This window comes from Oenanthe melanoleuca, chromosome 9, assembly GCF_029582105.1.
Source record: "Oenanthe melanoleuca isolate GR-GAL-2019-014 chromosome 9, OMel1.0, whole genome shotgun sequence".
Lineage (NCBI taxonomy): Eukaryota > Metazoa > Chordata > Aves > Passeriformes > Muscicapidae > Oenanthe > Oenanthe melanoleuca.
Window position 1 is genome coordinate 6,566,233 of NC_079343.1, and position 25,093 is coordinate 6,591,325.

Consider the following 25,093-nt stretch of genomic DNA (forward strand, 5'->3'; position numbering starts at 1 on the left):
CACTGATCTTCCTCTTCCAAGTGCAAACCCTCCTTTGCACCACATTCAAGTAACAGCATGAACTCCTCTGCCCTAACAAAGCTTTTCACTCTCACAGAATCTGGCCACAAACTTGAAAACATCTAGCAAAAACAGCTCATGAAAGTGCCAGCTGAGAAAGCTCTTGCTTGCACCCACTGAACTACCAGCACACATCCTGCTATCAGCACTTTCCTTCTCAGCTCCAAGTACCATCTTAAGCCTTCAATTTCACAAAGTGAGGATCCAAACAGAACACCAGGGACTGCTCACACACTAGAACTGCTTTTTGAGGACAAAAAACTCAAGAGCTTGGCATTTGCATTTCCCATGAAAGTTCAACAGCTCTAACCCAGAGACCTGCCTATTGGGAAAAGCCTTTAAAATCACTAAGACCACCCAAAGTGCAGATCCAAACTTCCTTTCTTCGCCAAGGAGAGGAGCTAGAGGCCATCTGAAAAGAAATGGCATCCCCTCCTCCAAGATGCACAACATCCAGGGACTGATCCCTTAAAATGTGCTGGAACACCATTACTGGGCATTATCCTGCATGGGGCACTAGATCAGCTGCACACCAAGACTGAACATAGCTGCTCACCTTGTCCAAAGGAAGTGTGAATCTCAGAAGGCCACCTCTGAGAAGTGAAAATCACATGCCAAACTGAATATTTCAGGAGACCACCTTCCAAAGATGGATACCAACTCTCTAATTGTACAAATTGAGGCAGTGCTTCAGAGGATAAAAAAGGAGTTACCAGTCTTTTGCACCTCCCACTCTGTCAGCTTCAGCCTCAGGGAGATAGGGAGAGTCATAGATTTTACAGATCTTGGTCTCACTTCAGCCTACCTGCAGGTACAGTCTGACAGGGAGTGGGAAGAAAACAGGTCAGGATGGATAGCCTACTTCCAGAAAATCATCATAATCCACAAATCATTAAGTAGAGCTGTAAGAATTTCCCAAAATGTTAATTTCCCTATGACTGGGAGCTCAGAGTGGCACTAAGTTGAAACACAGACTGGATCTGCCATGGACAGACTGTGGAAACCCCAGAAGCAAAAGCTACTTGGCCAATTCCATAAAATATTCTAAAACTAGACTCCTGAAATACAACCACCTCTACTCACCTGGTGGTGGAAAAACGAGCAATGATCTCTGATGGGTTTTTTGGGATCCGCAGCAAACTGCAGTGGAAAACAACCAAAATCCAGTTATTTCCCACAGTCTGAGGAGAAAAGTGGGGAAAAAGGACACAGGTGCACTCCTGGCACCCATCACCTTGGGATCAAGCCCCTCCAAACCAACGTAAGCAGAGACTGAATGACAAAGCCTCGGGAACCAAATTGCTGGGGTTTATGAGAAAACTTGATTTTGGCAATAAAGTCTAGCTGATGTTTTTCTCATCAGCACAGCAGCATCTCCAGGAACCTGGCCAGGTGCATCTGCCTGGTAGAGAGCTCCCCCTTTCACAGCAATCTGAGGGGGGAGTGAGGCACAGGGCCACCATCAGCAGCATGTGCCTGGCAAAGAGCAGGCAGAGGCTCAGCAGCATTGCCAGGCTTGGCTAATGCCTCCACAGCCCCACCTGTCAGTCAGCATCACCAGGATTTTTAATGCCCCTGCTTGAACTTGTTCCCATTACTCACCACACAAGGAAACACAGCGCACCCCAAGAAATCTCTGATGGTCGGGGGAAGTCCTGCCCTGAGCCAGAATGGGAATGAGAGGGAGGGAAACACCTGCTCAGCTCCCTTTTAATCACACCTCTGATGGCTACAGAAAGCCCCTCCTGTGCCTGAATTCCTTCACTCCACTACTGAAATTCATAGTAAGCTCTTACCATGTTTCTGCATGACAGCAGAGTAGGAGTACGCCCACAAAACCATTCAAAAAGATTTGTGCAAACAGCAGAGGACTTAAATTCTCAGAACTCATTCATCTTTGTCTTCTTTGAACAGGAAAACCAGAGAAGGGAAAGATCTTGATTAAATATATGACATCTGCTCTTTTTAGTTAGCTTCTCTGTAAGAAGGGATGGTGTGAACATACACACCACTACTGCAGGATATTACAGGACTGAATTTACAAAGATAATATCTTTAATGTGACTAATGCTGTACTCTAAAAGCCAGACCAGCTTTCAGGATATGCAGGCTGAAGCTTTGATCCTCAAGGCAAAATACAGCTTCAAACTCGTGATACAAGTTTAACTTGCACAAGTTAATCAATTATATCATCAAAGAGTTTTGTACCCTCAAAACTGAGAGGCAAGATTCAGTAAGTCATTAGAGAGAGGAAAGGTGGGTTCAGCCGAACACACAGGAACTGCTGGTGGTTCTGGAATGGGAAATTATAACAGGGCACAGAACCAGTGCTTTTCAAGTTTAAACAGTTCTTTATCTGAATTTAATTTTGAAAACTGGTGTTTGTATTTCAGTGAAACCTTTCTGTGTCTGAAATTGTCTCTTCAGTTTCATTCAGCTGGTCTCATAAAAGACATAATTTAACCGTCCAATTTCTGTAATTATAGCAAGACGATAAAAACTTCTTGATTCATAAAGAAGCTCACAAAAGAAAAAAAAGAATATTTTTATATTTCTACAAATAAGTTCCAAAACCATAAATCAAACAAAACTTTAAAGCCTTAACTAAAGACAAAATAAATAAAAAGAGGGCATTTTCCAACGTCACAGCCTGATCCAAAAGGCTGGTATTTCAAAAGGATTAGAAGCATCTCCTCATGCCCAGTGGGATGCACATGCTCAGAAGATAAATGTTTAGGAGATCTTTCTAGAGAGATAAAGTTCTGGGAAAAAAACCCCAATTATTTCACTTTTCAGTGCACAAGACACAACATTCTGGGATAGGTTCCTATCCCACCTGTCCACTTATTGTTGGTTATTTGACAATTGAAAACATTTGCTCCCACTTCTGTGGGGGATGGGAACACCAAACATTGCAAAGAACCAGCCTCTCCAGATTCTTTTTTTCAGCTCAGATTCAGCAGGAAGCTGGAAGTCACAGATCTCAGAGAGGAGGAAGTTTCTGTATTAGAACTACAGCTTTATTTCTCTTATTTTTATGTGAGAGCAACTGAAGCATGGAGTTTTAAACCTCAACATTAAGCAGCTGTATTATTAAAATTCATATTTATTCCAATCTTGTGCAATGCTCTTGTGACAGCTCAGAGAACTTTGATCTAAAACAAATTCTTACTTAAAATACTGCTGATCCTTCTGAGAAGGCAAATTCAACTGGGCTCACAGAAGGCTGAAGCACCCACTGTTTCCCATAGTTAGGGCCCTGTAGAAGAATCAAGGGAAATTGCATATAAAAGGCAAACACACAAGACAAAAGGTGTATTAGCTGCAAATTAGGAATGGTCACTTGTGTCTTTGTGTGTACGTGCAGAATGAGGCCATTTGGGGGCACTGACCTTAATGACTGGACAGCTATTAAATTAAAAACTAATTAGGTCAGGTCAACAGCAAGCCACCAATGTGACAGGTCCCAACATCCTTTGAGTGGGTTCTTGCAGTTATGAACAGTGAAGATGCTTTCCCCAAAGCAGATGGTGAGGAGAAGAAAGAAATTACAAGGTGGATTTTCATGAAGCTCAGCTTGGGAAACACAGCCTGAGTCTCAAATACCAGTGAGGTAAAAGATGCAGCAAGATTAGAAATGATGAATAAATGAACTGGGTGGTTTTATTTGTATCATGAAAACTTCGGATCAATGAAAAAATGGAGGATCGGACTGCTGTCTTTGATGTACACAGGAAATGGTAGAGGCAGGGGTGGAGGGAGAATCAGCAAATAATCAAGAACACAGAAGTTTCTGGCACAACATGGAATTAATCTCAGAACTCAAAACATTCCTTTCCTTTTCTATATGGCTTTTTCCAATGGGGGTTTATTTTGGCAATTAGATAGTAGGACTTGGGAAACATTTTAATACCAGCAGCACTTGATGCCAGGTCAAGTTTACCCAAGTAGCTTAATTTATGGGGGGACTTTGGTTTTGGTTTGATAGCCTTGATAGAACAGCTTTAATTCCCGAAAGTTATCTCCAAATGAAGTAAAACTTCAGTCCCCAAAATAATGTCACACGTATCTTTACTATGCTTGAGAAGTCACTTCCAAATGCATATACTAAAATACTGAACAGCCTTACAGCTGTTCACATTTTGTTACATAAGCAGCAGTGCACTTCCCAAACTGATTTTCTCAGTAAAATGAGAAAAGACTGAATCATTTTCCCATTAAAAACCTTCACTAGTTTCCCAGGTATGTGTGAAGCAGTTTCTTATGTCTCTGCTAATAAAGTCTTAAGTGTGCTATAAGCATTTTATTCATTAGAATAGTGCATTTTCAAGTTCAACTTGCAATTTGAGTAACTTGGTAAAACACCTTTTTCTTAAAAATTAGCTAATTATGGAGGAAACCGACACAGGCACCACTGAGGAGATTCTGATCTCAGCTAAGTGCCTGTGATGCTGGCTTGTGACTGGTATTCAAAACTGGCAGCAGCATTTGTCATATACAAGGACTGGTAGAAATAAAATATCAGCTCATTTATGTGTTTTGTTTGCTTTTCCTTAGAAGTCTGAAGGCATCTGCCTTTCGTGGTGTAGTTTTGAAAAGGCAGAGAAACAATACATGAAAATCCAACATACCTGTCTCCACTGTAAGCATCCCTAATATGTTAAAGTTATTAAAAACATGAGCTCTGCTTCTACATCTACTGTCATCTGCAGAGATCAGAGCCTATATATACCTTACAAATTTTCACAGCTACACAAATGAAACTGCAAGTACATGATCCTGACACCTGTTTTAAACAGGATTTGCTAAGCTGCCTCCCAAGTGAAATGCAGAGCCATGAGAGCTCAGCCATCCATCACTGGCTGCAGATGTGTTCATGCTGCTGTGGCACTGCTGCCTGGCACAGGAACTGCCCCAGCTGAGCCCTGCTCTGCCAAGGACGGGAGCTGCTTTGGGTACCCCCACATGCTCCTGCAGCAGTGCCAATGATGACAGAGCAGCTGTGCTTCTTGCCCAGAAGTTAATGAATTAAGGTCTAACAGGACAAGATGTGTAACTGGGTGCTATTACACACAACTGTAGAACCCAGAGGAATTCAGAGGCTTCTGAACCTGTCGGTGGCAGAGCATTGTTAAGGCTGTTCAACAAAGATTTAGTGGGGAAGATACTTAAGCTTTAAACATCAACAGTAAACACCTGATGGTGATGGAAGAAGAAAAAAAAAAAAGAAAAAAAAGAACCCCCTTTTCTTTATTCCTTTCTCCTCTGAATTTACTAGTACTGTACAGTGGGGCTAAAAAAAGAAAACAAGGCAAATACTATTCTCCTAAGCTCTGATCCTTCTCTGCCCCCACCACAGTACATCCAAATTTGCTTTAACATACCTTCAGCAGAGTTCAGCTTTGTTGCAGATTTTAGACAATGTTTCTATTTTAGACAATGCCTGCAGAACACACTGAGGTCTTCTCTGAAGCAACAGTTGCTACCCCAAGAAAAAGAAACAAGCCAGGACATGGTGGGCATCCAGGCTGGTGTGTGTTGTATATTTCCTGTGGCTCTATGTCTACACAGAACATTTTCCAAGGAAGAAGTTGTTTTTTTGTTATCTTTTTGAATCAAGCAAACAAAGGGATTTCCACTTCATGATCACCAGATATTCTTTTGAGATAAACAGGAGTGGATAAAGATCCTACCATGCCTTTAAGAATACAGAACAAAAACCACTGAGATTTTAAAGGTTTATAAATGGAAAACCATAAGCAAGGAACCAAGAAGTCTGGCTTCCCCTTTGAACACTGCTCTCAGCCTCAACAAACACATTTTTTTGTTCAACTGTCTCACAACGTTCACCTAACTACACTTGCCAGCATGTTTTGCCAAATTAGAGAAACTGCTGCAGAAACCATCTGCTTGACATTGCTTACATATAATGAAGTATGGCTCAATACAGTGTATTGGAAATGTTTGGGGATCTTCACATGGGAACCACAAGCAGCAGTGCTGACTCAGGCAGATCTCCCGCTGATGTCAGTGGGAATTGCACCTGGATGAGCTCTGCTGGAGCTGATACAGAGCTTGCTGTGCAGTGCCTGCCACGGACAGAACATATGGTTATAGTTTAACAATACCAACTGTATGGAGATGAGAAGGAAATTTTACAGCATTTCTGGCTTGCTGCTCTTTTATAACTATCAAAAACACTTAAATGATTTGTACATGTCTGCTCTGTAACATCTTTTCCCAGCTTCAAGTGAACACTGAGAAACTGCTCCAAGGTTAGGTCCTACCTCAACAGCAAGAGTTTATCTGTTGATATAAAAACATGAACACCAGAAAGACTACATGAAAAGACTAAAATAAAACTTCTTGATTTCCCTACAGATTGTACTACACTGCCTCTGGATGAGAACACAGACATTTCAACACATCCCCAGTGGTTCAATCTGAGGCAGAAATAAAGCCTCTGCAGAACAGACTCTGTCAGCCTAGTAGTGGGATATGTGTGGCTGTTGCTACATCACAGGATAGTGGCTTCTCAAATGTGACTCCAAATGTAGGTGTTACAAAATTACAGCTTCAGCAACTGTAAAAGCTGAGTGTGTCACTCAGGTTAAAGCATCTGTGAAACATCATCACCAAAGCAGCACCTCCAGGGGGATAAATCAATTCATCAACCTCACATGAGCTGCAGAAGGCTGAAGAATGACAATAGGGAGAAAATAGAGAAGAGAAGCTACGATCCATGTTCCCACAAATCTTAACCACTGTCACAACAGAAGGGATTATTAGAATAATTCCTAGGAAGGGGCCACATTAGAGAACCAAATGCAGAGTAGGTAAAATATTTCCTTTTGCAACCCACTAATTAGTACACACCCATCAACAGAGGCTGCAATTTGGTTCCAACTCCCAGACATGTGCCCTTTTCCTTCAGATACTACCAATAAATTCTTGTGGTTTGCATTACAGAGCTTCTGCCCCCCTGAGTTTACCAGCCATGTGAACACTAGGTATGAGATAAGCTCAGCTAGTCAGAGCAGGGTATAAAAGGCTGTGGGTTCCATCCCTGTATGAGCCATTCACTTGGGAGTCAGACTCAATGATCCTTGTGAGTCCTTCCAACACAGAATACTCTGTGATTCTGAAACTCACTTCCACATCATGTCTAGAGCACTCCCTTTTACTCAGGCATAGAGACACAGTGAAAGCTGGAAACCACCACATGGATTGTCTGTTTTTTTCATGTGATGAAAGGCAGAAGTGGCTGGAAATTGAAAATATGAAGGCAAGGAAGATCTCACTCCAAATCTCAAAGTAGTGCAGCTTTGTAGTAAGTGACCACCCTCACTGTGAGACATGTCCCAGAGTGGACCTCTGGGTAGGGATCTTCCTGAATTTAGAGGCCAGCATAGAGATTCTGAGAAATTTCAACAGCTTTGGTTGAAGGAAGGTAACAACAGTGTTTGACCTCTGATTCGGGCAAAAGCCAATGCATGGCCACTTGATAAACTATTGCTCAATTCCCTCCTGAAGCAGGCAGTAAGCATTCCAGTAAAGGGAGCCTAAAGAATCAGTGTGAGGCACACAGCACCCAGGCTGGAGCTCACTGGCAGAGGAGGCTCTTCCTGCTACTCTTTGTGAGGAGATACACTGACCACTTGTTTAGCCTCAATTCTTGATTGATCCTCACCTGTACTCCCTGCTTCCTATAAACCCTCTTGGAAGCAAATCCATTTGCACAAGGATGGTTAGGAAGAACACTGAAGTATCATTAATATTCTCCATGCTGCAGTCTCATTACAAGGCTTCTGCAGACCAAAAAAAAAAAAAATGTATCAAACAGATTTTGATCCCCAGAAACACGGCCCTAATATCATATGAAGGATGTATCTACCATCCACAGAATCACAATATGAAATTAGGCAACAGTAAGATAATTCCTGTAGAACTATCATGCCTTGGAAGACATTAAATGTTAGAAAAAAAAAATTGAAAGTTAAAATAAGGATGTTTGGTTTAGATAAATCATCACAGAAGAGGCACCAACTAAAATTCCAACACAACTGTAAAGCAATAAGGTTAATTAACATACAGAGGCACCATTAATTTGTCTTATGATAACAATTCCCACTTTACCATAACATTAAAAAGCTGTTGGTCTGGGTCAAGTGAAAAGAACAGTGTGTCATAGCAGTTATTCAAAGGAACATGAAGTCTGTAGTTACACACAGTAGAACACTAATTTTAGGGAATACTTACCTAACATGGACTTGGTTGGTGGAAAGTAAGGTCCACCAGAATTGCCATTCCTGAAAGGCTGCTTACCTTGCTTATGACAGATCACTTGACACACCCTTGTTCTGCCTTTTGTGTGAACTATTGTACTTTTATAGCTCCTTCTTCCAATGTACTGAGACAAAAGGTTTACATGAAATAAAGCAAGTGGGAAAAGTAAGCAATGTGGATCACTGCTGTAGCTTCTCTCCCTTTGTAAGATTAAGGGAAGGAATGCAGTATGTACCTCTCACCTTAAGTGAATGCAAGTCCAAAATAATTCCATGCTGAAGCTTACAGTTAAGCTCAAACATTAGTTATTTAACTCCTGACATCCTTGTGTTACCTTGCCTTGTTGCTTTCACTCTTGCTTGTGTTGCTGTATGTCACATTTCTCTTTTCCAGTTGGAACTGTAATTCCGTTCCCAGGGCTGACTGAGAGCAGGGCAACCATCTGGGGGTCAGTGGTTTTGCCTGGATCATCAGTGCACAGCAGTCAATCTCCAACCTGCCTCCAAAGCACCAGGTCCCAAAGCACAACTTGGCACAGAAGTGAGGTTTTGTTCAGAGGTATCTGCCCAGAATGGTGTTGAATGCAAGAGCATGGCCATACTCAGGGTGAATGGGGTGAATCAAGAATGGGACAGGCCACTGCCTGCCATGTCTCTCACACAGGAGCCCAGAGCAGCAATCCCACAGAAGAACCAAACAGAAACATTTGCAAATCTGCACCAGGAACTGAACTTCAGCTCTGGGCTATGAGCAGTTTTAACACTTCATCAAAGGAGATGGGAGTTTTACTTTGGACAGTAGACTTTATTAGAAATTTTCTCCTCATTCATCAGTAAATTCACATTAAAATATGCTGAAGGCAGCTCAGTCTAAACATTTGACATTCTGCCCTAACAACAACTTCCAGTTTAAAAACTAGATAACTGATTCAGGCAGATTACTTGAAACATGTAAGAAACACAAACAGAAAGCAGCATCTTAAAAAACATGGGATGAGACTGAAAAATTTATACATTTCATATGGAGCTGAGGAAAAAACCAGAATCAGTCACCCCTAGATGGGAAACAGTTAAATGAGAACTCCAGACGCTAAACAGATAAATAAACATTATAACCACACATACATTAAAGAGAAAACAAAGTACTTAGAGTTCATACCACATAAAAATTATAAATTTGTTTAAAAAAAAAAAAAAAAAAGTGACAAGCTTCCTAAAATATGAATATCCTAAATTCTTGGGACAATGAACACTTTGTTATAAACTGCAGAACTTTGGAGGGACTAGATTTGGTCTTGAAAACAACAAACTGTACCTTACTGTTACCAAGTCCAGAAACTGATCTGACACATGAACTGTTTGTTTCCTCCCAGGTTTTAAAACCACATTCTCTTCTTCTAGAAAATAATCTGCTTTTTTAAACATTAGAGCTTTTAGACATTATAGGCCTAATTATGTTGGGCACTGAACTCTCAACAACTCTGCATACCAAAGTTTAAATATTTTTCAAAAGTTACTGTCAAGACTTTTCCTTTGCTAATTTTTTTTTATTTATTGGAGTAAAGTGTAGGAGAGAGAAAGAAAAATGAGAATCATAATATTGAAAAATCTCTGTCTGCAGGACAGTGAATCTTGCAGGTCAGATTTTCTATTGGCATTTACCAGAAGCAACAAAGATAAACCAATCAGTGTGTGAGAGATGAGAATGATAGCCTTCAGGACTGTAAACACAAAAGGCAACAGGTAACACATGAACCTCAATCAAATCAATGTTTTCACATTCTTTAGTAGTCCCCCACAGTGATCTGCTTTCACTGGTTCAGAAAAAAATATATATATTAAAAATTAAATAACACTTAAGTGTCCATCACAAAGATTTATATTTTGCTGTAAACAATTTTCTGCCATTTGCATTGATGAAGTCCAATGTGAGGCCAGAGGGTTCTAGATGTCTTATTGGTATTGTAAATAATTTTTCAGAGACAGAGGCAAAGGTAGAATTTCTATGTCATGCAGGCGGTCTCTGCCAAGAGCAAAACGAATTGATCTTCGGCACAAGTCCATTAAAGGCAGGGGTTCCGCTGCAAAAACAGGACAAAGAAAAGAAAGAGTTAATTTTCAGCATCTCCATTTACAAACAGTGTTTTGTTTATTAACAGAGATTCTGTATTCTGTCAATCAGACATAAACATAGTAATGGTATTGGGAAAACCTTTGTATCTTGAGGCAATTAAGATAATCGATAGAAGCCAAGGCAGAATTTTCTACATTCCACCCACAGTAAGGGGCTGCAAAGTTTCACACTTTTAAAGCCTGTGACGTTTAAAACATTAATGCCAAACCACTCTTCAGGCCATTCTATCAAGCATGAGAAGTTACCACATTTCCAGATCTCAAACAAGACAGGGAGTTTCTACTGTATTTATAACACAACATTCATCATGTTGTGTTAACATGAACTACACTGGCAACTTCTGACCTTTACATCCCAGCTCCTTCTGCATCTTAGGAACTGGAAATGACACTTAGGGTAACCAAACTTCTCAGCCAACAGTGCTTTTCCTGCAACACTCTCTTAGCCTTTCTTCTAGGAAGTCCCTTGGAAGAAAAACTAAACAAAACACTCTTGAAAATCTAGAGGAAACATAACCTTTTCCTCTGTGAATAAATTAGTGGAGGAGGATTTGGCTGACTGGAAGGCAGAGTGTATGTTCCCATATGTATGCATACAAACACCCCCAAAATATATAAACAAAATCTTCAAATGTTTTAAGCTTAATTTAATCAAAGTGAATTAATTATCTGCCAGAAATGCCAGTGATAGCACTTAAGACTGGAGACCCAAACATTGACCCCCAGCATGTCAAACCATCTCGCCCCTATATCCCATCCTGGCCTGCAAAGCTAGCACAGAATTGCAGGAACATCATAAAATTTCCACCTCATAGTAGCAAGAATCATCTCTGTGACTGCAGTGCTGGCAATGGAAATCCTTTTGCCACAGGAGTTGGAATGAAGCTGTGAAATCTTGTACCAGTTACTGCTATCTTTAAGAATTCCAACCAGACGGATTTTGTTGCACGTGCTGGCTTAAAAGGGTAAGAACTTAAAAGATGAAAGGAAACTTTTCTTCTTTACATGATCAAAAGAGTAATAGCCTTAAAAACCTTCAAATGGAGGGGGGAAAAAAAGTACTGTGCCTATATTGTAGTGATAATATTTTATAAACTTGACAGATTTCTTACAAGTGCTCAGTGTTGTACTCAGTGGTTTTATCAAGATCTGTTTTAAGTGCCACATGAAGATTTACACACTTTGCTTAGTGGAAGGTGTCTCCTTGTGGCAGGGGGTGGAACCAGATGACCTTTAAGGTCCCTTTTAACCCAAACCATCCCATGACTTTATTCTAAAATTCTGCGTTAATCTATCAATTTTTTAGCTGATACTTTTAAAACTACTTGGAAAAAAAAATCATTACAAAGCACAAAATACCCAGTTAAGGACTGGTTTTATAGGCTAGAATTGTCTACTCTGGTGACACACCACTGACTTAATAGATTTTCCATCATTTTCCCAGCATCACATTTGATTTGTGTCGTCTTCAGTTCACTATGATATTTCCCCAAAGTGGCTGCAAAAAAAGCTTAGAAAGCATTCTGAGAGACTAAAAAGCTTTTTTCTCTTATAACCACTTCAGTGACTTGAAATGGAGTCTACTTCTTCACAATGCACTTCATTGATAATTTTATCTAATAAAAATTACTAAGTAAGAGCCCTCACATTCCATTAATAAAGCAACATTTTCTCTACACCAGTGATCTTAGTTTTAATTTTTTCCACAGCAGAATTATGGATGCTAAATCTTAAGGGATGAAGCTGTAAAATTCATTAACCAGGATTAATAAGCAGGAGCAAAAATAGATCATGAGTTCTGGGACACAGAATACAACACATCTTACATGATAAACAACAATTTTCTGAGTATCTTCCCACAATCTCTGAGGTCCCATTAGGAAGATATAAAATGAGGACTAGGAGTGTTAAAAGCCATTAACTGACCATGTGGTCTCTTTTTTTTCCTAGACAAAGAAATACGTAAAATGTAACCATCTGTGCAGCCAGGCACAGTGTTAATCCCAAACTTCAAAACACAATTTAAGGAAAGGTTAAATTATTTTTTAAGCTTGAAATGCTAAATTAATGTCTCCTGTCTCACTTCTACAGGGAATTTTCAAATGCTGAAGAAAATGCCCTCAAGTGTTTGCAACAGCTGCTAAATTGCACATACTAAATGTGTTTTGCAACTTGAAAATCGAACTATATTCTTTTTATTCTTCCCAACACCAGTTCAAACCTACAATAAATTCAGAACAGGTTAGTCCTACAATACTAAATAAAAATATGTTTTCTGGGGTGCTAGCTGTAAGAACTTGAGAAAAAATTGTAAAAACAGCATTTTAAGTTATAAGTGTATGTAGCTGTGCATAGTCCTAAATGATTAAAAAACAAATTCAGAAAAAGAAATAATCTTAGTTTTGAAATAGTTTATGGGACAAAGGTAGAACTTTAAAATTAAAGACTGACAATTTTCAGGCAGCCTAACTCAACAGAACCATTATTAACCACTTGGTGTGCACCTAAATGCTGGCACTCCCCTTTCACCACATCTCACATTTTTACTACATATTTTACAAAGCAGGAATAAAAGTACCACGAGTAACTCAGTCCTTCCAGAGGGGAAAGGACTGGTTCAGCCTGAGGATGTTGCCATGCCACCTGAAACACACACACAGACTCCATGCACCCAAAACACCCCACAGCACATTCAAACATTCAAATCATATTTCCAAAATTATGCCTTCAATTGAGATCATATAAATTCTGCTGAGAAGAGTCTAATAATGCAAGAGGTGGGAAGATGAATAACTGAGGACACATCATTATCTTGGCTACAGAAAAATACCTCTGGGAAACTTTTAAATCCAGGGATATTAACTGTTTGTTAGAACATCCCACTAATTCTAATGTATATTAGGTATAACAAGAGTTGTATTTTTAAAACAATCTCCAATGGATTGAAACTGGAACATTCAAGGCCCCCAGAAGAACCTGAGCTAACAATTTTTCCAAAGTTAAGAGAACTCCAGTTAAGTCGTTACCATTAGAAAATGGAGGAATGAATTGTTGAGCTGGAATGCAAAATTGCAAAGAAAACATGATTCACAAGAATGGCTCTTTGTACTAAATTCCCAAGCAGGCTAAGAAATCCAAGGTGAGACACTGCAGGGCAAGGGAGCAAGCTCTGCACAGGAAACCCAGCGCTTCCTCTGGGCTGCAGCAGCACCCGGAGAGAAACTGCAGCTTTTGGGTAACAGCTCCAGCCTGGGCCAACTCCAGCCACCTTCCTGGACACACTTGAACTGATAACCTTCTCACTCAAGTTTACTTTGAGACCTCTTCACCCAAAGGCAGCTCCTCATATCTGTCACATTACAGAAAATTATTTTTCAAGAAAAGAAAAAATGAATTTAAAAAATCCTGCTTAATTGGCACATCAGTGTTTAATTCCTGTGTCTCCCCTTCTGGTACCAGTAGTACCAGTACCTAAAAAAAGGCCCATTAGCAAACCTTCCTTTCCATACACTACTGTCACACCCAGGGGGACACTGGCAGCACAACCACAGGCACTCCTCTCACCCAGGGCTGCATTCCACCAAGAGGGCCACAATATAGCTTCAATGGCTGTTTAACATAACAGCTAATAACTTAAAAATCGCCTAAATATATATTTGGTTAATTACATTAATTAAAATAGCTATTGAGTAACTATTCAGCTATTAATAACACAAAATAACTGTATTATTATACATACACATATATTCATTCTAATGGTGTCACTGCTGGGTTAAGGACAAAGGCAAAGAAACGTTTTAACCAGACACAACCCCGTGCTTGGGAGCATTCCTCCAGTGCACATACATTTTTGTGAGCAATTTGCACATCATTACCAGCTGAAAAGTTCATTTAGTTTTGGCAACCTGTAGTTATTTAACAATCTGGCACTCCAGCAAGGCTGCCTCCTCTCTGCAAACAGGCTTTTGTAGTTGAGATAAAGTCATCTAGCAGCTGATAACACTAAATGTTATTAACTGCAATGTTACACGCGCTCACACAAAAGAGCAGCTCTTAGCAGACGACACTTATTTGCCAAATGACAATGCTATTTTTTTTTAATAAATTTGTAAAGCTCTAACAGCACCTCATGTTCATGGCTTTCATTTATCTATAAAGAACGTTTTTTTATCTCATTTTATAAAAGCAGAGATGATAGGGAGGGGGAACCACAATCAGCAAAATTAGAGCTGGGTAAAAGACAAAGAAAGTTTTCCTAAGAACTGATGTCACCAGAACTTAAGAAATTTTGTTTTTAGTTATTTTATATACATACCTAAGACATCGAGTTACCTTATATTTCGATAGTTTTAGCTTTAAACTTATTAAAAGCACTTATATTCAGCAATCCATGTTAATGTTTCCAAGTGCTGAAAGGCAGTTTTAAAGTCAGGTTCTAGCAGTTTCTCACAGAAGGCACTTCGTGGCCCTCCCCAGCTACCAAAAGCCAGGCTGTGCTAAATCAACACACCTGGGCACAAGGTTTTCTGTATTTTCTGGCTACTGCCCTGTTCTCCTTCCTGCCCCCTAGTCTTTACCTCTCTAGGTCAGCAGCACTCCAGTTCTGCCCAGCACTGCCTTTCATTGCTCCACTTTTACCTCATACTTTGCCAAGATGGTATCCCCAGACCCCTTGCCATGGAATGTGCTCCAATATGGACACACAGCATCAGTCTGACACTGGGCCTGGTGGGACTTTTTTCCTTGCAGAAAGCAGGAAGGGAAAGCTTCTCCATGGTTTGTCAGCACTCAGCTGATGCCTCCCTGAATCCTCTGTCCCCTGCCAGGGCACCTGAGTGCTCACTGTAGTACAGACTGCAGCATGCTTCTCTTAAATCCTTTTCCCTCAATTTTCATCCCTCCCCCAGTTATTAAGACACCTGCTAAGAGGTAACATGGCCCAAGTGTTTTCATTAGGGTGATTTAGAGTATGCAGAAATTTGTAACTACCATTTAATAATCACACACAATAAGCACACAAATATATGTAAGCCAGGAGTTTTCCTTCCAACCTTTCTGTCAAAGCCTAATTATTGTTTTAATTTTACACAGTACAGGCCAAATTCTTTCCAATGCATAATAGGGTACATAAATACACCCCCTGTGACATATTTATGGCTTCCCTGATGCAACTGATGGAAAATTTGAGTTGTGTTCCTCAAATGGCACAATCTAGAGAAAGGAAATTGCAAATAATATATTAAAGAACACAGGCTATGACCAGCCATAAAAAATGCTAATAAATCTCCTAACAGCAATGGAAACTCACACAAAGGATAACACTTATCTATTTTCCCCACAGATGTCTTTAAGCTCTGCAGCCTAAAACTGTGAAGCACCTTAGAAATCGTATTTAAATCACGGTCCAGGCGATCCAGAGAATCACCTCGGTCAGGAATTGTGCAATTCCAAGGGCACAGAGTGATTTTCAGGAGAGCACTGTCATTTTTCCCTAAGTCCCAGGTCCATCCGCCCCTGCCACCCCTCCCCAGGCAGCCGGGAGCTTCAGCAGCGTTTTCCAAAGCTCAGGGGTGGCAGATGGGCAGATTTTGTGTTATCAGGCACGGCTGATAAGGAGACACTGTCTCCAGCAGTTGTCTGCCAGCACAAATAAAGCTTTGTGCTGTCCACACCCGCCCCTTGCTTTTAGCAGGCACGGTGGGGAAGGTGAAATACAAAAACAAGACAAACACCGCCCTGTATTGGAGCTCACCCGCATCCCACAAAAATTCGGCACTTGAAATTTAATATGTTAAAGGGAGAAAGGAAGGCAAGAAAGCTTGAACAGAGGGAAGGACTCAAGGGTAATCTTCCCCCCCCCCATCCTCCTCTGCATACCTTGGGTTGGGAAGGGAGAACTGTTTTACAGGTTTGGATTTCAAGTGTTAAATGCAGTTAAAGGCAGTTCAAAACTTGAATCAAGCAGCATTTAGCAGAATTAAGCTGAAAAAGCAGCAGTGAGCAAGCAGATATTCTGCAACGTCATTTGTTTTCAGTTAATGCTCTCCAGCTGTGCTTTCTTGAGATGAAAATGGTTGAAAAGCAGAACAGAATGAAAACAACCAAAACCAAGCCCCAAAACCACTGGCCTCTTGTTATGGGTTGGATAAAGAATCTGTCCTTTAAGCACAAATACAGCAATGTGTTTTTTGCAGTTCAGAGTTTGTAATCTCCTGGGAGGTAGACACACAAGACTCAGACAACTGACCCTGACTCACGAACCAGAGCCTAAATTCAATCAGTTCAACAAAGGCTTAAAATTCACTCCTTAAGATTTCAATTTAGTAGGCTTAAGCATAGGCCAATACATTTTAAAAATCATTTTGGTTATAGGAGTGTTCTTAGAAAAGTAATTTGTCTGTGTACATTTGTAGGAAAGCTGTATTTATAGTCATACACACCTATACCTGCAGCAACTCCTCTGAGAAGCTCCTCGTGGTCTCTAATAGTTCTTACCCTCTGGGTAGGTTTATGATCCACCCTTTTTTGGGTGGAACACCCTTTCTTGAAAGGATCACGTTTTTTTTGAAATGTGGATCCATCACATTTCATGTAAACAACAGGCACAGTAGAAAGTCTGGCCCAGGCCAAAGCACACCTTATTGTGGAAACTTACCCGAAAATCTTCTTTTTCTGAATTACAACTGCTAATTTCAATGTACATATGAATCATAACATTCCAATTTCCACCACCAAAACCAAGGATATGACTCATATTTTAAAACATTTTACCACACTATTTCTACAATTTAGATTAATAAATTGTACTGCTCTATCTGATTCACAAACTGCAAAACAGTCAGATAATAAGGAATTTTAACAGCAAACAAGTGGTTTTTTAAAAAATGCAGCCAAGCTGTGCAACTAACTTGTTTTGCCATATCTTGATAAATCTGCATGGTGACAAAGAGGATATGCAAAACCAGTGGCCACTTCCCTTCTGAAAGAGAAAGGACCCATGAATTCATTCCCTATGTGCATCAGGAAAATGCAAATAAGTAAGATGGACTGGAAAGATTTCCTTTCTGGCTTTGCTTGCTCTTCTCCTCCCCTCAGATGCCTCCACATCTCAAGCTTTGCTCTTGAACACAGTATGAGGGTAAATTGGGACAGTTGCTTCAGTGATGATTTAAATGTTCTGTGGTAGCGAAGACACCAAAAATTAATAGACACTTTAAAAACAACTAACAAAACCATGTGCTTGCATCAGAGATGAGCCTAAGCTACAACCACAGGCTCCTTGGCTCCTCCCTGATCAAACCTCCCCAAATTTACCACGTTGGCAATGGAGATTTGGCTCAGATTAATCTGTAATGTATACTTTATAGCTTTTAATCTCAGAAATACATTTATCACCATTAAATTCAGTTTGTGTGCCAGCCCATAAAGAGGGGAGTTAAAATATATCAAGGTGAGAAAAGATTAAAGCTTGGATGAGAATTTCACTGAGTAGATGCACTGGAGTTCAAAGACAATGTTATTCAGGGGTTATGGACAGATTTATAGAAAAAGTAATAACAGAAAAAGTTGAAGGAAAGTTCAGGATTCAAGGACAAACCACTGCAGACAATTATTGCAACAGGCACCCGCACACTGTGAGCAACATCCTCACTGAAATATGCTGAAACAATTCCTTACATTTTATCTCTTTGTGAGATGTGCTTCATAAACAGGCATATAAAATAGCATGCATAGGTTCACACCTATAGCTGCCTTATGGCTGTGAACAAGTCCTTATTGCTCAGGAAAGGGGGGCAGGAAGTCAAAGATATTTTTGGTGAACCTCTTCCAATTCCTTTAACTCATTTACACATTTCTGCCTTAATAGCTTGACAGCAGATGAGGAGATTTCTTGGTGGGAAACCTAATCATACTGATTAAAATATCCTAAAATTTAAACTTGTATGTTTTCACAGCTGCTCTTAAAGACATTTTTTATTTTGGGTTAGCTAATCAAGGATGAGAGGGGGAGAGGGAAAAGGGAAGAGAATGAATGAGAAGCATGCAAAGAACCAAAATGTTGGCACTATGTGCTGAACCCAGGGGTCCCTGGTTGCCTGACTGCCTCCTCTGCCCTTCTCCCATTGCCTCTTTTTTTACCTGTTGCATTTTGTGTGACATATTCATTTTGTAGGACAGTGAAGTACTCCCTTTCATCTCTTCCTGTACTGTGCCCAGCATGCTGGAGCCTCACCACAATTTCTCCACACTACCACACTGAAATAACACACCCTCATCCAACATTTCCACTGCTTACAACCTCCATTCTCAGCTGGAACTTCTCACAAGTTTTCTGTGTGCTTGTTTACTATTACAACAAAGTTGTTTACCCTAGTTAGCAATTCAATTGATTCAAAGCATCTTTTGCACCACACTACAGCTTTCTTTAAAGCTTCACCATATTGACAGGGTAATAGAACTGATGACTCACCGACTTATATTACTACAAATTGTGCTGAGCTGTTTAAGACAATTAATATTTGTCTGCATTCCTCATATCATTGTTACATGACATTTTCTCAACTACTTCAATTTAAATTGCCCAGAGGCTCCAACATATGCAGATTTTCTCAAACCAAGCGAAAAAATTACAGCAGCATGTCATTTAAACTTTAATGCAATTGTATACAAGCTAATAATCTCTAGTGGAGATTTACAAACAATAGACCTGACTCATCACTTTATTATTCTTGTTTTGGTATTAACAGAATTACATTGGAATAAATCTGGAGCCGTGAAGTTGTAATTAAGCTCAATATAATGAATTTGATCCCATTAGTTTAGTACCATTTATATTTTGGACTTGTTCAAAGTGATTTTTTTTTTCTTAAGTACCATAATCTTCACCAGCAGAAAATGGGTACTGGAGATGAACTGAATTATTTTATACTGAATTTAGGATGCATCATTGTTCCTGGCATGCAAACATTGCTGATGGTCTCTGAACACACTTCTAAAGCATTCAGTTTGAACGCAAATGCAGTCTCACAGCATGGACAGAGCATACAGGGCTGCCTCCACTCACCATTGTGCAGCTCTTCTGAATCACAAACTCTTGTTACCATCTTTCAACGATGGCAAAGCTCTGTCTGAAATGTCACACCCCTTTGCCCCACTTACAATCATCTTACAAACCCATTTCCTGAGAAATATGAGTGTGGAAAGAAGATTTCCATATTATGCATTCTACAGCCACTGTATGAGATGCCTCTGCAGCACCAGTACAAACCCAGTGATGGGATGGAAGAGATGAGAGAGTAGGTGGGCTACAGAGTGCTTTAGGTGGGCTACAGAGTCGTTTGCCCACTGAAGTGCCTTTTCTTCTTCCTAGGCATGTGGGGTAGGGTGATACAACATGAGCACAAACATTAAAACTCACAAAAACACCCCCTGGAATTTCACAGTATTCCTAGAATCTGATAGCTATCTCTAACTGCTCACACTGAATTTCTTTATCTCCAGGGCAGCATCACTGAGCAACTCTTCCCTGTACTTGGTCCCCCTGGATACATGGACAGCAGGGCCCCCTCTTATCTGTCTTCTCTGGCCAGAACAGCTGAAAGGGGGGTGGCAGCTGGGATGGACCTGCTGCCATTCTCCAAACATCCATCAGCCTTTTTCTAACAACACTGCTGAATATATTTTGAGAAGCAGGCCTGCAGGGTAATACCACGCATGACTTTTCCCTGTCCTCTACAGCCCGCCAGATCCAGCCAACACATTTCCTTTGGATCTCTCAAACCACACACAATGACTGTCCCCCAGGGGTGCTCACTCGTTGTTCCAGTGAATTCAGGCACAAAGGGGAGGGCAGCAGGGAATGACCAGGGGGACGTTAACCCCAGCCCTCCCCTCCTCACTCATCCCCCAGCTTCATGCTTGGCCCTTCTGTCCCCAGTTGTGGTTTTATGACCACCATCTGCACAGGACCTGGTGTAAGACCAGGAGGAGAAGAGGAGAAAGCCAGGAACAGCTGAGCCCCTGAGTGGTGAGGCTGTGCTCTGGGTCTGGATTTATTGCCTCTCACTGACTCATTATCAAACACGCCCTGCCCATAAACAGCCTGTTCCAGCTCGCTCTGCCCCAGCTGCCAGCTGGCAGCAGTAGTACAGGTGTAAATGAAAGCATCATTTGGCCTGCAGGAAAGCTACTGTGAACAAAGATTTATCTAGAATTTCAGGTCCCAAAGTCAATCTGTGAGTCTGGCAATTAAAAAACGGCATCTGGGAACAACAAATCAAGGCTGGGCAGTTCACCCACCTCTTTCATGTACTTGCACACCTGATTTCTTTAGGAATCTCATCTACCACTAATACAGCTGATAGCAAATAAAAAACAAAACTGAAAGAAACTCAATATGTATGATAAACCTTATCACAGTTTCTATATGTTTGTGTTTTCAGATTCCTGAAGACATTTAGGCAGGAGCTTGAGGCACTCAGCTCACTATTATGTATGCGTGATTAATATCATAGAAAAAAACCCATTTCTAGAATTCCACCTGAGCAGACGTACAATAATTCTTAATACAAAATACAAACAGTTTTCAACATGGTTTTAACTCCATTAGGGTCTATTTTCTGATCTGGGCATTGGTAAATATGCAGGTAGCAGTTTTCTACAGTGAGTTTATGCAAGCCCATACTGAGGTCCCACAATAAATGACTTGGTTCATTACAGTACCAAACAGACAGCACAGCTTACTGAACACAATGAGGCTATTTCCAGCCCTTGCAACAGGAGTGGGTTTTTTGATCATTTTTGGAGGTTTGGACATTTTATTTACAGTTTGGAATATCAATTTCAAACTTACACAGTAAGTTCTTCAATGGGAATAATAGTGGGAACTTCTGTTTTAGCTTTTTCCCAGGTACTGGAGTATCAATTCAATGCTACATTTCCACTATGTTTTAATAGATTCTGGACAGACTCCTTCACTATCAGCCTCATATTTTGAACACTAATTTTTAGGGGTTTATTAATAAGATTACAAAACCAAAAAGGTGAGAGACAAATATCATCCCATTTTAAGCCTGTGTGCCAGATATAAACATATATATATATATAATTTTTATAGTTTATATATATATATATATATATATATATAAAACTCCATTCTGACTCTTTTCAATCTAATCCTCTGACCTATTGGACCATTTGTCCTATTTTCTGTCTTATGAGCTGGCTCCTTCCCTATCTTCTAATCTCCTACTCTCAAACAGTGTCACTCAGTGAACTGAGGTCTAAAAAGAAAAAGCCCTTCTACCTGTGGGTCTGGAAACATCAGGCACAGAGTATTTTACCTGTTTTATCTAAAAATCTAGATGACCTTGGTGCAACAGATGAAATGCTAAATTACAAGCCGAAATTCTTTAATTTGGTACTTAATCCAAACCCCTCCCCCCCCCCCAATATTAAAAAAACACATTCAGAATTACACAGAGCACAAAAGAAGGCTTCCCACCAAATTCCTTCTGCTCCCTGGCGACTCAGCCTTTTTGACTCTACCAGCACTGTCAGCAAAGCCAAAGGGATTTTTGCCAGGGTAAATACTGCTAAATGGGGTCCCCTATCCATATATATTTCACTTTATCTCTGTTGCCAAGTAATTTCTGATTGCCAAGTCAATCTGCCTGTAAGATTAATTGGATTTTTTTTCCCAAGTACTCCAAATTTTGAGATAAACACTGGCTCCTCGGGCATAGGAACATGCCTGGGCAATTCTGATGTCTTGGGTATTTCTTAACTAATTAAGTTAATCATGTAGACAATGACTGAGCAAAAAGCTGAACAAAGCTTTCCAAAACCATCCTCCTTAGGGGTGGGAACGGCCAAGCAGAGCAGACTTCCTGGGGAGCATTCCAAACCCATCCTCTAAACCCATGGCATTAGTTCGTTGTTTACTTTGGATACACTTTTACTCCAGGACCAATTTACTCCAGATTCAACCATACAAAGAATCAAACCCACAACCCCAAAGCAGACTGTAGACCAGCAGTAAGGGGAAGAAACAGGAAGTATCCCACTTCCCAAAGTGCTGAGACTTGGTTTGCATCTCCTTGTCCTTTCAAAAATCAGAAAAAAAATTCTTCAGTAAGAAGAACTAACACATCAAGGAAAATGCTTTCTTCAGAGCTGAGAGACAGAAGCAAAAACCAAAGAGGCACTAAAGCAAAGAGAACTGGGCTGACCTTATCCTTCCAAGCACCTTCCAGCTCAAGAGGTGATCTGGAAAGAAGTGACCATCCAGACACTTCCCTGAGAACTCAAAATGCAGCTCTGTGTGTGCTGCAGTGACAGAGGGGAGACCTGGAGCCCTCCACTGCCTGTTCCCCCTGCTTTCCTCTGCAGACATTCCCAGGGAGGCAGGGCATGCTTCCTCCTGCTGACCCCCAAAGCCAAATGTGGTTCCTCTTAGGAGAAGTGCACCAAGGGGGAAAGGAGAGAAATGGGAGAGATTTATCAGTAGTAACAAACTATTTAGAGAAAAAGTACTTCAGAGCAAGCCTACATGAATTTCTGTCTTCTCTAAGGTCTCAATGCCTGGTGACCCCTCAGATGCTGACACTGCACCTCAGACACTGCATTTCAGTGCTGTTCTAAACACCTACTGCCCATTTCCTTCCTAAAAACCCATTTCAGAGTCACAGTTCTGGGGTTTGGCCTTTCTTTTCTATTGCCTTCCCAGGCCAAAGCTGCAGTTCAGAGAAGATGAAGGCAAACATCACCACACAGACAGGTCAACACCAAAATTATTTTTGGCTGACAGGTAGCCATTACTACACCTGCTGTGCTTTGGCTTTCCTGTTTCCCTAGCACACCTGCTGGGCAGCATGGCCCATCAGACATACAACTATTACAACAAATACACTGCTAAAATACAGCCAGACCCATTGCCATACAGATAGAACATGTCCATAATGAATTTCCAACCCATTACTAAAACCTTAGTATTGATATTTGAACTAATTATATTTGCACACACAAAGTAATCTAGAGCTCACAAAGGAGGGGAGTTGAAAGAATGACAAAGAAAGCAGAAAGTCAGCAAACCAGCAGCTCTCTGGAGCCTCCAACTCTTTTGAGGATTCCTCTGTACAAGCTGTGCTCTGTAGATCTAACATGGGCTAGGGTCTTAACCCTGCAGAGCCTCAATAAAACTGCCTACTGGAAACATGTCAGCCATGTTTTTAGGAAGCCCAGAAGAATGTAAAAGTAAGAACTGTTATCTGAATTTTAAACAATGATTATTTCCCCAAGTGTCATAAACAACACGCAGTGCTGTAAATTCATTTGTTTTGTTTTTTTTTTTAATGTAATAAATAGCATGACCCTCTGCATCTACCATTTGTGAGAATTTCAAACATCACTACACAACCCTGAAATATATCTGATAAGAGCAAAATAGCAGAACAGTTTAAATCTTATGCAGGTTTTTACCCCTGGGTTTCAGGAACAGTAATTTGAATTTCTAGTTGCACCTCTGTGACTCCATTTTCTCCAAGGAGAAAAAGGCTGTTTCTTACTGCTCCTCCATGAACTGTGGGCAGGGCAGGGAGCCCCAGCCTGGCAGCAGTGCCAGCCACCCCAGGCAGCCCCAGGCAGCTTCCAGGTGAGAAGCCCAGGCTACATTTTCCCACGGATGTGGTCTGCAATGTAAATGAGGCTGCTCCCTGAGCTTGCCTTCAGAAACCACTCTCAGGAACCCAGATCTGCCATTTCCTCCTTGAAATCTCTCACTCCCAGAAGGAGAGAGAAAAAAACCCCTAAGCCTCCCTAGCAGTAAACATCTGCCAAGAAATTTTAAGTGTTCCCATCCAAACCCTCCTCCTTTTTCTTAAGGTAAATTTATTATTAACAGAGTCAGTGGAGGATAATAGAAGTAAAATAAGCCTTTAAAACACCTTTTTCTACCCAGCCCCTCCATTTTTCCCACCAACAGTGCAGGGAGATGGGGCGTGGGGGTTTTGGTCAGTTCATAACCCAAAATCTTGTGTTTTTTTTTTTTTTGTTTTTTTTTTTTTTTTTTTTTTTTTCTGTTATTAAACAGTTCTTTTTTTTTTTTTTCCACTTTCACCCGCTGGTATCAATTTCTCTCATTGGCAGAAGAAAAGGGAGTTATTGAAGCCCTTTCTCCTTAGAGGAAATGCTCATTCCAGGGCATTTTCTCCTGAAATTTGCCTCCAAAACCGAGACACCAAGTCATTCAAAGGAGGTGACCTTTTCTGCCAGGCTGGCTTCCATTACAGCAGTTTTCACACAGTGAAGAAAATTATAAAGATATTTACAGAATGAGCACCTGCCTCCTCCATGAAAGGAAATTTGCTCAGTTAAAGGCAATAGCAAAGAGAAGAGTTCTGAAAACAAATCAGCTGTGCCTGGGAGGAACAGGGATTAAATTAAATCACATGCTTGATTCTTTCTTGTTACCAATAAAAATGAGTGGAGTAAATACTTCTTTATTTTTCAAGAATGCAGAAGAGATGCAACAATATCTAAGCTGGAGAAATGAACTGTAACATCTGGCCACCTATTGAGGTTTATTGTGCTTAGTCTGGACCATTCACATGGCTCAC

General features: G+C 40.6%; 1 protein-coding gene across 9 annotated transcripts in view; it reads right to left on the minus strand.

Annotated features, from left to right (window-relative positions):
* Positions 1 to 9,133: 9,133 nt before the first annotated feature.
* SPSB4 (splA/ryanodine receptor domain and SOCS box containing 4) overlaps positions 9,134 to 25,093 on the minus strand; it is a 143,209-nt gene continuing 127,249 nt past the window's right edge. For 8 of the 9 annotated variants that reach the window (XM_056498530.1, XM_056498532.1, XM_056498528.1 and 5 more), the window contains one exon: positions 9,140 to 10,426. In XM_056498530.1, coding sequence (XP_056354505.1) covers positions 10,299 to 10,426 — 128 coding nt within the window. In that variant the 3' untranslated portion in view covers positions 9,140 to 10,298. Of the gene's footprint in view, positions 10,427 to 25,093 lie in introns of all 9 variants that reach the window. The other variant, XM_056498533.1, reaches the window with a different exon arrangement.